Here is a 15,125-nt window from a genome sequence, read left to right on the forward strand (position 1 = left end):
GAGGCCATCAGCCCAAACTCAGCTTGCAAAACCAGGGGCTGAAAATAGCTCATCCGTAAAATAAAATTTCAAAACCGATGAATTTTGTTCAGTCATGAGGCTGCAGGCTTTGAGAAATAAAATAGCAGAAGTCACAGTGGCTGCACCGAGCACCACTTTTTATGACCCAAGGGACCTTACCTACTTTGCTAAGCAGTAGTTGCAACTCTGATCTGTCGCTTACCTACTTTGCTGAAGACCTTCACTAAATGCAGGGCCATCATTTCCAAGACAAATGAAAAGCAAACAACAAGATAGAAAACAAATTTTATTGAATGAACAAAAGTCTAAAAGTCTCCCATTTTTGGTTAACAAAAGCAGCAACCTACAAAACCCCTGCATTCCATGACAAATCTTTTTATGTCAAAAAATTAATCCTTGAGCAGGTATGAACATTTGTACACAGAACAATACAACTGTTGAGATGTGTTTGGGCAAACAACTGGATTTATCAAGCAAAGAGAAAAACGAAAAGGAAAAGGAAAAAAAATAATTCACCAGGGACACCTGAAAAAGCTTGAATTGTATGCTGGCTGAGAGGTATATCATCGGGGCTGCCAGCAATTTTCAGCACTTGCATCCCCTTCACACAAAATGAAAAAAGCAGCAGACAAAGGACAGAGATAACTGCCAACAGAACCCAGTGTTCAGCTAGCTCATTTGGCTAATGGTAAATGCAGCTTTTAATACTTAATTTCATAAGCTTGTGTTAAGTGAGTCCATGCTCTCAGGAGGCTCCAGGGTAAGAATTCAGCCACTTTACCCACAGAGCAAAAGTAATAGAGAAGTTCCATCCTCAAACAGGTGATTCCTCAGAGTCAAAAACAGGCAACCAGATAAGGGAAAGGGAACTGTGACCTGCTTGACAAGATATGATTATCTGACTGACAAAAGTCAAATGGGAATTAAATGGAGAATGTACATTCTCTTTGTAAATCCAACAAGGTTTTCTAACCTATGTGATCTTTTTTTTCATTTGCACTGGATATGGGCAGCCTTACTAAAATGAAGTGCTAAAAACAAAGGCAATGCTTACTTTTATCCTTACACCATTTGCAGAATAACCCTTTTTTATAATACCATAATTTTTCATGCTTTTGAACAATAAATATATTCAATGAAGTCTGTTTATTACACTGACTGATTTCAACCTGCTCTTTTGTTTTCACAGATCAGAACATAGTACAATTATTTCAAAAGAAATGATTGATTTTGCTATCATATTCACCTTTGATTGCAAAATTACAACAATCTGTGCTTATCCATCACTTTATACATCAGATCTCATCTATTGCAACCATATCAACATATTTATTTAATAATTATGAAGCTGTATCTTATACCATAATTTCTATTCTTATGTGTTCTAGGACTAATAAATCCCTAATATGTTTTGATTAAAACTAACTTTAATATATCAACTCTATCATCTAAAGTTAATTTTAATCATTTCCATCATAATCATTGTAACTCTGATACCCACTGTTCCTCCTCTCCCGAAGATTAGATTTCTTCCACACAGATTCTTGATGAAAGCTAGCACTGAAAGATCGACCCAGTCGCCCGTGTTGTTTCTTAGATATATTGTCTTCACTCTCAGATTTGGAAATTCCTTGTCCTTGTGTTTGGGACTGTTTATTCTGTCTAACGTTCCCAAATGGAAAATTCCAAGGACCAAATCTTTGCCAGTTAAGTCTCTGAAAGGCAATGATGCAATGAAGATTTCCTCCAACCTAATCAAAGAAAAAAAGGTTCTTTGTTAAATGCACACCACAGGCACATTTCTAACATATACAGATACTTGACATCAACATTCTGGCAAGTAACATGATACTTTCATACTTTCAAAAAGAAAGCAAACAAGAAGTGCCACAACATACAAACCAGGAAAAAGAATAAAAAACAACAAACAACAAAACACCACAAAATCATATACAGAAATACACAACTTGCATCAATCAGTTCTGATTATTTCCCAGATTCAATTACTACTTTCTTATTAATCTTTTTAATCCTTTTAAGCTATCCATTATATCCTTCATGGGCCAGTATCACTCATCTTCTGCTAGTCTTTTTTTACTTTCTAGCTGTCTTCTCAGCAATTAGCTGTTCTGGTCCATTCTGATCTTGCTGACACAGTCTTCCACAGGGTCTTCATATCTGAAATAATCTCTACAGTCTATTATTTCTCACAGAGTTTCAGTCTGCAAATCACCAGTACATCCTCAACCCATGAGATACAAGCCCTATCTATAGGAAAGAAAGCCACATGCATTGACAGTAACTCCACTAAAGGGAGACACACACATTCACTTATGCCTGATCCTACTCAATTGTACTTTCTTTCCCACTTAAATGTCACTGGAGGGTCATGCCCCAAAGGCTATGTAATTTGTCTGCAGAACATCCCTATACTTGCTGCAGCTACATTTTAAACCAACAAAGTTAAATATTCTGACCAAATACATTCTGTATACACAGATATCCTGGTTCATCCTGGCATACACCAAGCTACTGATGTTTTAGATCTCATCCAGTGAGTAAATCTAAATGACTTTGGTATGCAAGAACACACATTATACTTTTGTCTTCAGCAACAGTTCATAACAGAACAAATTCCTTTAGTGAGGTTATCTTACACTGCTGAAGTATGAGCAAGTTTGCAAAAACCTAACATGAGTTTCCTCCCATCCTAGTTTACCTTACCTTCTTTGTTTTTCGATGTTGCAATCCTCTCTCTAGGTGTCGAATATCTAGATATTCTGGATTTTGAGTGTTTAGGTCAGTGACAATATCTGTCCACCTACAGAATAAAATCATTACCACTCAGCTGATATTTAAACCTCAGCAGCACAAAGACTCACATACACATACACACAAATACAGACCTGTAGCTTTAGTCTTATCAGTGATTTAAAGGTAAATGAATGTGTGAAGTTACAAAAGCCTCAATATTAAAGACATCAAACAAGATGTAAAATGTCACTTTTAATCAAAGCATTCACAGTGATTATTCCTGCTCTTGAGAAACACCTTCCAAAATGAATAAGAGCACCATGAGTCACAGTTACATTCCTTACACTTAGCAATTCATCAGTTTGGAAAAGAAAGAAGCAAAGTGTGATTTAGGCAAGGAGAAACATTAGCCTTTTTGAAATTTAAACCTCTCCTACCCTTTTGTATTATTTTGCTCAGTTCCTTGGTTTCTTTTGCACACTAAATGCGCTTTTACCAGACAGCTCTCATCATAACTCACTCCTACATTTTATTTAATTCTAAACTGTCAATTCAATCACTTCCAATTCACTCAGCTTTTCAAAGATTCATAATTCTTTCCAGCCCAACTGAAACAAATACTTTCACATTCCAGACCTCTTTAAACCTACATCACCTTTTCATTTCTATCAATGTCAAACCACCTGTTTCTCTCTAACACCATCCTCCAAGTTGAGAAAATACATTTCTACTCCAACCTTTGCCCCCTTTCCTTAAGCACAGAACATTCTGCCAGCTCTCAGTGGGAATGCAGCAGGAGGAAGAATATCTCCACAATCAAAATTAGTATTAGAAATGGTTTTATTATATATTCTGAAACTTCTTCCTGTGCCACTTGTAGCTAATATAACACATGACAAAGTTCTATCCTTGGGACCTACAATATGCCATTTCTCAGTAATCATATGCATACTGTGATTTTAATTTTGTTGCACTTAATCTCATAGTCCAAATTACCCAGGTATTTGCAGTTATTGACCAGGTCACATCATTGACAAAAAAAAATTAAATATAACCAATCCATGATATTTCTACACAGTACCCTCTAGTTCTCCTAGCCTATATGTCCAGTTTAGACACCAACTTTGTTTGAGTCAAATCTCATCTTAAATGTACTGTCTGAATGCACAGATAAGCAAATAACACAACAGAGCACAGGCTGCACCTGCACCTGAGTTAGGAGAATACCCTGTGCACAATCTCAGCAGCAGCAGAATATTCTGTGCACATCCCAGACACAGCCTGTGGATGTCCTCAGCTCCAGTGCAAACTCCTCCAAGGGCCATGCAGTCTTTAAGTCACAACTGGCACGATGACAGCTGAAACTGCCTTTTCTTCCTGACTAATATGAGCTGTGTCACACTCAAACAAGAAATGTGGGCCCTCAGCAGCCCACATATGTTCTGACAGGTGATATAAAACTGCAGAGCCAGCCTTGAAGTCAAAACACAAAGCTTCTCCCTAAAGCAGCATCTGCTTCTATTAGATACATCTATATACACATGTATATATTCATTCAAAAGAACTAAAAAGTCACTCAGTGACTCTGAGAACTACAAACTGTTTTGAGAGAAAACATTCTTTTACATTCTTACCAAGTAACATACCTTTTACAATGTATTGTTGGATGCTTTCTGCTGGGCTCTCCAATTAAGATCCAATATTCCACTTCTTGTTGTAGGACACGACCTCTGTTCAATAGAAGATATAATCCTAGTGAGATTTATTGTGCATACTAAAAAGAAAAAGATATTGACAGTCTCTTGTTCTTTTTAGGAGTTTCTAACATTTAAAACTGTTTCCTCAGCCAAACTAAAAACCAGCTCCTGTGCTATAGTGCTCACAATTGTGTACAGGGAACCTTTTGTTTCACAAGGCCTGAAAGCAAATCTTGGGATGCTACTGCACATTATTTGAGAGGAAGACAGATTTTCACTAAAAGCAGTTTTATTTGGATGAATGACAGTCTGGTACATGATGCAAATATAAATATATAGAAACAACAGAAATAAGAGTTGTGGAAAGCCACATAAATGTGGTACAAACGGCTTCCTCCCTATCCGTGATGTCTAAGAGACATGAAAGAGTCCTATCCACTATTTTTAAACTATACCTTGGCTGACAGTTGTTACTAAGACAGTTGTTACTAAGAGCTGTAGGGTAATCTGTAAGAATAAAACTGGCAACTTCAAACTCTTCCTTCCAAACATCCAATACCAGATACTGAAATTCAAACCTTTGAATTAATACTACTTTGCAATCAACTTTCAAGAAGCTCAAAGCTTGCAGTGACCTTGCCAAGGAAAATTTCTGACAGGTATTAGGGCAAAAATGACGAGATACACAGGACTGCTCTGTGACTTCCTGTGTATAATTATTTCATGAAAAACTACATCAGTTTCAACTGTGACAAAACCTGGCATTTTTCTGCCTAGGGTATTAGACAGCATATGGCCTTACTGCTTGGAACAATTTGTTTACTTTCAAAAAATTCCCTGTAAAATAACAATGTATTCCATCAGTGCAAAGATGGGAAACCAAGACACAGGATAGATTGATGGACTTACCTAAAGTCACACTGGAAGTCTGTGGTTGAACTGGGAACCGAACCCAGGTCTCCCGAGTCCAAATCCAGCAACCTAAGATCATACAGGAAGTCTGTGGGTGACCTAAGAACTGTCTCTAAGCTCAGCCTAGCAACCTATCCACCCACTTCTTTTGGGACCTAAATTAGCTGGGTTTTTAAATAAGAATTTTACTTTGTAAGTGCAAAAACAGATAAACAGATAAGAACTGCTCCAGAATCTATTGGTAGTCCTACTGAAAACAAAACTTATTTTTTTCATCAGTAGGATCAGAAAATTCAAAGAAAACAGGATGCTCATTTAGTCTGACCTCCTGCCTAAAGTAAGTCTATAAAAGTTTCTTGAACTTTTTATTTCATGCTATATTGTTAGAAGAGAACTATTGTTAAGAAAGAAAGCTAATGTCAACTTAAAAATAACATTACTAGTGACTAAGAATCCATTTCAGCCATGGGTAAATGGCTCATTACTAAACAACATAAATTTAAATTAGTTAAAAGGCATGTTATGTTTCTCACTCATTACTAAACAACATAAATTTAAATCAGTTAAAAGGCATGTTATATTTCCACACACTGGACCATATTATTTTTCAGACTGTATTTTTGATCTAGTAAACTTTTGTTTTTACCCTGGTCTTCTAGTGCAGATTCTTCCTAACTGATTGAGTAAGCAAGAGATTAATGTTTTGGTTAAACTCAAGTAGACTGATATGTTGGATTTCTACTTGGGCAATATTTTTTACACTCTTCTCACAAACCTGGCAAGTCAGTGAACTCAGTCTCAATAAAAAACTGTATTCTTTTGTTCATATATTAAAAGCTTTAATTAACCCTATCATAATCTTCACACTGGGAACCAATTAGATTTGAATGATTATGCTTTACCACCCCAATCAATGACCATTCTGAACTCCAAAAGCAGAGCTAGCATTCTCTATTCCTTGATGTGACCCTACCTCAAAGTCAGACTGCACAGCAAGCAAATAGGCAGAAGTTCACCTTGTACTACTAACCTACACTTTTCATTGTTTAACATTCCTCAGTTCTGGTATCTGCTAATTTTCCCAGGGATTGACTACTTGTGCTCTGTGACAATACTAATAAATACTGAACAATGGCTGAACACAGAGAAAGTCCAACAGAATCCTTTAATACATACCATGTTTGCAACCCCTCTGAGAGAGGAAAAACAGCTTAATGTGACTCAGTGAATGAGGTAAAACAAACTACTCTCCTCAAGAGAGTGCACAGAGTGCTCTACAACACATAGCACTACTCTACATCAAGCAGCAAGGTAAATGCCTTACAAAAGCTAATATGTATCTCAAGAATTAATATTTTCAAAGTTAAAATTTGTGGGTTTAATGCAATACTCTCCTCAAATTCTGTAGGACTATTAATGCTATTACCTTTTCTTAAAAATTGTATTTAATTGAAAACTATATCAACTATTGTGTTATAGTGTCACTGACAAATCTGAAATTATTATACAGGGAAATGCATTTTTATTCTAAAATAACTGGCATATTAAGCTTTTAGAAACATTCCAGCATTTCAAGCATTGTTAAAAAAGCCAAACCTAATGTCTTAGCCCAAAGATCTCTTCTAGCTTTTCTCCTCCCATTCCCGATAACAAATTCTTCACATATCTTTACTTTTCTATGTCTTACATGCCAGTAGTTGGAGTTTACAATCACCATTATAGTACATAACCACCATTCTGTGATACCTACACAACCCCTGCATTGCCATACTCAAGCACTGGTTTCTAAATGTAAATTTCATCACATCCACCTCATGAAGGACTAATATCACTGTAAACTTTTTGCTTCTAGTTTATAAATTGCAACACACACACACTCTCTTTGTTTTCCCTTCCAAGCTCTCTAGGAACAGACTCTCCCCATAATTACCTGTCTTTTTATTGTTTAGCCTTAAAAAAGACCCCACCTGGCCTTTTTTCAGCCCATATGTTTTTATTTTGCAGATTAGTTACCTTCACTTGTCCTTCAATAAAATAACTACCTTCTCTCTACATGGCTAGATCTTAAAAAACCAATTTCTTAATACCACTCACACTTTTCTGTTTTAAGTTCTCTCAATGTAGTCTGTTTAGTCATGTTACATTTTAAGTCAGTCCCTTCAAATCACAATGTAGTGTTTTTGTAGCTCAGACAGATGCCTATATGACACTAAGTGAACCATTATTTATGGAGAAAAATTGTATCAATTTGCAGTAATTTTTTCTGTATGTTTCTTCCACTAAAATAAGCATAAACACAGTATCTTACCTATAGGCTTTACTAGCTTTTACTGGGGTTGCTTCAAATCCAATTGGGCAAAAATAATGGTTTTGGCAATGGTAGATGTAGGCCATTGATTCATCCTTCAGTCCACGTGTTAGCTTGGCTAGGGCCCCTGCAGCTACACAGAAAGATCAGGTTACAGGCCAGGCTGCTTTGGGTCCTGTGTAACACAGTCAGCAGACAAAAACCACCTATTTGACAACAAAGTAGTTATATGCTTTTTAAGTGGGAGGACATGACCTGACAGACACGCACAAAATATACTTTAGATTTCAAACTTATTATTTTTTTGTACCAGGCAGGAAATTAAACACTATCTGCTGCACGTTCTGTAGCAGGGAAATGCAATATAATGTATGCTTTATGTTTAGATCAAAATCAAACTTAAAAAAGAACTAGAAGTATCTCTTAACCCAGGAAATACACACTGCAACAGAATGCAGTCCCAGCTGCCCTAGGTCAGATGTGGCACCCATTGATGATAATACTGAAACCACAGAAAACACTCAAACATTTTGATATCATGAGCCTCTTGTAGCTTCCTAGTCTCAGGAACACACAGAGGCATACAATGGTTTATAATGTGACCACAGTGCTCAGTTTCAGGAGAAGATTAGAAGAGGCACTGAAACATGACAATTTTCAAGTGGGATGTCAAGAAAAAAAACAATCCATTTTAATAGTATCTTAAACTTCTCAGCATGATTCTGTGCTTTCAAAGAACCTTTCAGTTGTAAGGTAATTACCCAGGTTATACCAAAGGCTAGTAAATGGCACATGAAAGTAAAATTTTTTAAACAGCACACCTAAAAAGTAGACAAAAATGCGACTTCGTAAGCTAATTGAGAATAATCACCTAACTTTAGAGAGAGATGTTAGCTACAGCCAGGCAGAGCAGTTCATTACCTTTAAAACTGGGTTTTTTCAAAGCACAAAGCATTAAGTAAGGACAAATTGTTTTTGTTCTCCCAGTGGATGACAGCAAAGAAATCCTCACACACACCAACACAGAACTGGAAATGCAGTTGTTTTCCTGGATATCTTAAAATTCCAATTCTGTGACAGCAGAATACATAGCACAGAATGTGTTTTATCATAATAAAAGTATAAATGAAATTTTTAGCTAAATAAGAGAAAAAGTAAAACCAGAAAAATCAGCCAACTTGGAGTTTTTGATACCTTATATTAGACTGGAAGTATTACTTACTGACTGTCCTGTCAAAAGTACACACTGCAGGATTTTTCAATTTATACACTGTGAGATGAATACTTTAGCATTAGCTACGTACCAGTTTCTCCAGCTGTCTTGTTCTTCCCATGAGGTTTATACAGAACATATGAGCATCCCTTGATATGGAAGTGATCATTTATCTGCCTAAACCATCTGAAACAATAAGCTTAAAGATTGTAGTAACTCAAGAGTTATTAGATGCAATTTCATTTCTCACACTTTTCCTGTTCTTTGACAGTTTAGGAAAAAAAGTTTTGGTGTGCTACTAAGTACCTACCTCACTAATATTTAGATTGTAGATGACCACAACACCCAATACAAAACTTAACATATCCTAGACAGAGAAGTAAATACACAGAGCCTTTTCCTTCACTTTGCTTTTCCAGACTTGACACAGATACATAATAACCAAAGATTTGGATGTGAAATGGTTGATCCTATTGTGTTAAGCCCAGTCACCTCTAATGTTCAATTATTCAGCCTTTAGAAAGACACATAAATTCTGGGGCGCCAAACTTCAACTGTGATTTGTAGGGTACATAAATGAAATCTCAGACACCAGAAGGGACCCTCCAAGTGAGACTTCCTGCTTATCCTGTTGGGTTTCTCTCACCTAAACTTTACAAAGCCTGAGCATTACAGGAGCCTCATACTGCAACTCCTCACCGCAGCACCAAGTGAGGACAGGCCAGCAATTTTTCCACATTAGAAGATTCAAATTCACATGTTTGAAAATAATACCTCAACCATAAAGTTATGTTGGGTAATGGGGATGGCTCCCAGCCCTTCGGTTTCCCAATCTGCTAAGCTCTTCAAAATTATTGGACAAGGCAGACAAAAAAAAAAAAAAAAAACAAAAAAAAACAAAAAGATGGGTAACTTCTCCGCTGCACAGAAAATGCTCAGAGGAAATCAAATAAGAATTATAAATTTAAGTTTTGTCTGTACAGACTGTTGACACAAAGAGATACAACATTATATCAGCTTGGTCTCTAAGAGTTACTCTACCATAAAGTTGCTATAGCCTGACATACTCCTGAAGAGATACAAATCCTGGATCTGAAATTCCTAAAGCAAGTAAGGAAATTTTCATTACATTTTCCAATGATCTAGCCAGTATGCTAGATGGAGAATAGACTGCTGCCACATTTTCAAATCCAGCACAACCCTGATCTGCCAAATACTACATATTGCCCTAAAAAAATTAACTAAATCAAATACAATTCATGAAGCAAGAAAGAATACTGCAAAAGTTTTTAATCTCACCAAAATGTAACACACCAAAGCCCTTTCAAAATGTTCAGCACTCTAGTACAATATGCTTCTTGGCTCTGTTTAATCCTAGAATGTCTTATTAATTTAATATTTTTTAAAAAGTACAAAGAATTTAGGTTCAACCTTTAAATATCAGGAAACAGCAGAGCAGAAGTGATAAAAAATTTCAAAGTGTTTTGTGACTCCAGCCCCATGCTTTTGTTCCTGAACAGCTTCAATGCAGCAAGGATTCAGCACTACTTCATTTTCAGTTCTTAAATTACATTAAGCTAATAGTGTATCAATTGTCTTTTCAGGCCATTTCAGTGATATTACCAAGCATTTAACATGCATTTTGAAAAACAGGAAAATAAGTGTAAAGAGAAAGTTTCCTAACCAGGAGACTAGACTCTAATATTAGAGTATTATATAACTATTACACAAACTGAACCAAAAACCAAATAGAATTTCACATTGATCTGACCTGTATAACAAGACCATTCAAAATGGCCAGTGCAAACAACTTTTGAGAAGTTTCATTGTCAGAGTACTCAAAAACTTCAAAGAATTATCATGTCAGCCCCTTTGTTTTTAAATAAATGAACTAGTACCATGTTTTTAAAGGTTCTATCTCTTAGCTGCATCAAAAGAGCCAAACATACCTCATTAAAGTTGTATTTCCAGTGAAGGGACCAAATCTAATCTCCTCAAATGGGGGCTGAAAACCCAGTATATGCAAGGCTTCTTCTTGAGTGATGGGGGGTAAACTTAAAAAAAAACAAAAGTGTTGTAATTAGAAACATATTTTTGACAATCTAGAGGCAAAGCAAAGCAGTCTATGTGTGACTTTACCTTCCAGCTCCCAGTGTACTATATAAGAAATTCCAGCAAGACACTAAGGATGAAATTCCACAGGAAGTCTTGTATTGAGGTCGGCTAACACAATACCTTAAACAAAAAACCTCAAACATATTAGTAATACAATCTTGACTCGCATATATGACAAACCTGAACTACTTTTTTGTGTGCTATGTCACTGAAGTGCCATGTTATATTGAATGTTTTTATGTCATCTGTATTAAAACAAAAAAGCAAAAAAACCAAAACAACTGTACCTTAAAAACAAAAATTAAGAAATATGTTAATCAATTTATCTGCCAGATGCCACTACTCTATTTCATATAAAATCAGTGAAATTTCTAACAGCCCCACGGGAGTTTTGTACAAATGATTCTGTAGGAAAATATGATTCTGTACTAATACAATAAATGGTTTTATCCAGTCCCTTCTAACACGTGCCCTTGTGGCAAACCACATCTCTACCAATTTACTAATGAATGTCATTCTGGGCCACAGATTCCCTAGCTTAACTCCAACTTTCTGGTGTCATAGACAAAGTTAGAAACAGACAGATGCATTAAACTAATTGAATTGGTGAACTATATTAATACAATAATGGTTGTATAGAAATTATGGATTCTGATCAAGTATTTCCCAGTAAAAAAATAACATCAGAAGTAAAATATATCAGTGGTACATTTAAGGTTACTTTCTGCCTGACCATGCTACTGAACTTGTATTTTGTTTTGCAATGAATCCCCATGTAAGTTTTTCCCTTTGCTGAAAGCAAAGGGCATGTTTAGAGAGAAAAATGTTTTAAGAATTTCAACAGATGGAAGGGAAGCTCTAATTTTTCTTCTAGAATGCATGAGACAGTGTGTATATGCTTAACATCTCTACTAAAAAAAATTACAAAGACATTATTGAGAAGTTTGAAATCAGGTAACTAGCAACAGTGTTTACTGAGGAACTACATGGTTAGTGTAGTTCATAAATTCCTAGCTCCATAAATGAATCCATAAATACTACCATCTCCGAAGGTCCAACACTTTTCTCTCCTTCACGTCTTCAAGAGCTGAACGTTGAGGACACTCCCTGTATTGTTTGCTTTTTTTGTCCACGGATTTTTTCTTTGTCCCTTGTTTCTTCATGTTGCCTGCAAACCAAATTTCAGAATCAAATGAATGTCTAGTTTGCTATTGGCAGCTTTCTTCTTGAGTACTTTTAGTAATAGCATACAGTAGACACCAGTTGTGCTAGTAAGCGTAAACTGGGACTAAACATTAACTGAAAGGAGAAAGCTCAAATACACAACCTAAATTGTCAACAGGTTTGTAAAGCTGCCATTAGCTCTGTAAACAACATGGAGTTTAGATCATGAACAGAATTAATGATGACCTGCCCAACTGTTTAGAGAGATAAGTCAATCTGATTATTCTAATGCATTAAATCACCCACCCCAGAAATAGACTCAGACCAACGTGGATCTCCCATCTCCTAACATTATGTAGGAACAGAACATAATGAAATGCTTGTTTTTCACTGCCAGCCTTGCAACCAGCTACAGTTTCTGACAAAAACTTATATGCAAATTCCTTAATAATAATATACACCCGAAGTCCTTTCCTTTTTATATGCCACTGTGACAGTAGAAAATGGGGAGTTGGGCCACATGCTAAAGCAGAAATATTTTTGTCCTCTTTTGAAGCCATACATTCAGATGCATAACATACTAGGTCCTATTAAAACAAAAGAAAAAAACCCACTCCCAACAACACTGTGGGAAGGCCAGGGAGGAAGAAACCACCCCAAATACTACACAGTTAAGCAGAAGTGAGCCTTGCTTTGGATCCACTTCTCCTGGCAGTTACACTTGATTTTTACTCCTTCTCTCCTATCCTGATGAGGAGGCTCCTTGAAATGAAGTACAGGCTCTTGTGTAGCACTTCCTGACAGGACACGTGAGATGCCCAGCTCACTTCACAAACAAGCCAGAAACAGGAAGCCTTTTCCTTTCACATCAAAACATCACCATCTCACCTGCTTTGCTCTTCAGATTTGAGTTCCCGCCATTGAACTCAGATTTGTCTATTTCCCATGCCAGTGGAAGCTTTCCAAGTTTGCCAGGCAAGCTTTCCAAGTTAGCATCCTCGTTGTAGATAATCTCTGAAGCACCAGTTTGAACGCTGAGTAAGTTAGGTGTGTTATTCCCAACATTTAAGGCAGCACTACTTGATAGACAGGCACTAACTGAAGCACTTGGACTTTTACAAATAGATGTGACTCTGTTTAAAAAAGCATAGTCTGAGCAGATGGTATAAAACTTCTCCCTTGTATGAGTCACAGGACATCCCCATGGATAATGCCCATCTTCCCTAGACACCAAGGATGCAGTGGAGGCGTCTGACATGCAGTATGGCTTCACGGGATCGTGAAGAGAAGCTTCTGGGGATTCTTTCCCAGGTCTGTTTTCAGTGTTGCCATTATTTCCAGAACCATTTTCTTTTTCATCTTCTGAAATAGTAGGCATTGAATGATACTAAGAGTATTGCACAGCGAAGAATATTTTTTCTTTACGCTTTAATTACAACAGGGTTTTCATCATTGCCTCCATTGCCTCTGCAAGGTATCAACAAGGTACCTGAAAAAAAATGTTGAGTTAGTACAGGTGTCTCATTCAGCATAAAATATACACAAATCTTATCTTTGAACTCATAGCCAATAAAAGCTGAAATACCCTTTGAGATACCACAACACAACATGGTGTCTTTCCCTAAGCCTCTCTAGAACTCTACAATCAGCACTTTCTATCATTTGTGAGGTGCCAACAGCATACACCGCAGTGATATCATGATGAGGTCATAATAATTACACTTATAAACCAGCACACAAATAAAAAATTTTAAAAATTAAAAGCTTTCTATATGTTCCTGCTTGTGGTTGCCCTCTTCTATCTCTTACAGTCACAATACACTGTGAAATACAGAATAATTTATACAAATTAATAAATCATCATACAGCAATTTAAGGTCATAATTTAAGGTCTTAATTCTGCTGAATCCTGCAAACTTTTGCTGCAAGTGAAGTTGAAGCATACAATTACAGTAACTACAACCTTATCGATTGTAAATTGACAACATCAGCCTTAATCTGTTCCAGTGCTTTCCTCCTATAGCTGTTAAAGGTTCCCTTTCATTTTTACGTGCCTCTTATTCTTCAAGACGTGAGAAAGAATAGCAGGTTTTGTTTATGGCAGCTAAGAATTACCAAAAACAAATTTAGACGGCTGGCTGGCTTGCTTTAAACGATCACTTTTAAAGGGCAAGCTGACAGCGGGTGTGTTATCTGTCATCTCAGCAGCTCGCACGTCTGCAGACACGCGCCGCAGATGGGAACCTGGCGCGAGGGAGGCAGGAATTCCGCTCCGCAGCCTCCTGCTGCAACACCGGCTCCGGGCCGCTGCCCCGCACCTGCAGCGCCCCGGGAGCACCTCGGGGCCGGCCGGGTTCCGCCTGGCGGAGCGCAGGGACACATCCAAGCACCCGCCCTTCCCCCCGCGCTGCCGCCAGCCGGCTCCGGAGCGAACAGCCGCGGGCTGGGGGAAGGGGCCCCCCGGGACCGTGGGCTCGCTCCCCTCCTGGGCGCCTGCGAGCGGCAGCGGGGGCGGCGGGGCGGCCCCCGGCCCGTGTTACCTGCGCGGAGCGGGGCTCGCCGGCGTCGCCTCCCCGGCCGCGGCGGAGCGGGGACGCGGGCGCGCCGGAAGCAGACACAGCCGCGCGCTCACCTGCGCGCCCCCGCCGCCCCCCGCCTCCTCCGCCGCCGGCCCGCACCAACTCCCGCCGCCGCACGGGGAGGCGCGGGGCTGCCCGGCGGCCACGGCCGCGCTCCCGCTGAGGGCCCTCACGGTGCCTCGGAGGAACGAGTGGCGAGCGCCTGCCGGCTGGGCCGCGACTGCGCCTCGGCGCCGTGAGTGGCGCCTCTTCGGTCGCCCTCCCCCCCATTTGCGCCCTTATGGTCTCGCCCGCTGGTGCCCCGCGGGCGGGCGGGGGAGGGAGGGAAGGGAGGAGCGGGTCGGGGATGGCGGGGGCGGGAA

The 15,125-nt window shown here is 38.6% G+C and overlaps 1 protein-coding gene across 3 annotated transcripts; it reads right to left on the reverse strand.

The window, feature by feature from the left end:
- Positions 1–670: 670 nt before the first annotated feature.
- On the reverse strand, positions 671–14,798 carry BIVM (basic, immunoglobulin-like variable motif containing). 3 transcript variants are annotated; one of them, XM_058019060.1, is made up of 11 exons: positions 14,725–14,798; positions 13,073–13,673; positions 12,062–12,188; positions 11,045–11,140; positions 10,855–10,959; positions 8,997–9,091; positions 7,693–7,825; positions 5,382–5,453; positions 4,422–4,505; positions 2,746–2,842; positions 671–1,772 (listed from the first exon to the last, which is right to left on the reverse strand). In XM_058019060.1, exons 2-11 carry the CDS (start codon positions 13,560–13,562, stop codon positions 1,482–1,484), a joined length of 1,590 nt encoding a protein of 529 aa, XP_057875043.1. In that variant the 5' UTR covers positions 13,563–13,673; positions 14,725–14,798; the 3' UTR covers positions 671–1,481. The 3 variants fall into 3 exon arrangements, with proteins under 3 accessions (XP_057875043.1, XP_057875044.1, XP_057875045.1); XM_058019061.1 differs by lacking the exon at positions 14,725–14,798 and adding an exon at positions 14,300–14,314; XM_058019062.1 differs by lacking the exon at positions 5,382–5,453.
- Positions 14,799–15,125: the final 327 nt, after the last annotated feature.

The sequence above is a fragment of the Melospiza georgiana genome, chromosome 2, assembly GCF_028018845.1.
Source record: "Melospiza georgiana isolate bMelGeo1 chromosome 2, bMelGeo1.pri, whole genome shotgun sequence".
In the NCBI taxonomy this organism is placed as follows: Eukaryota; Metazoa; Chordata; class Aves; order Passeriformes; family Passerellidae; genus Melospiza; species Melospiza georgiana.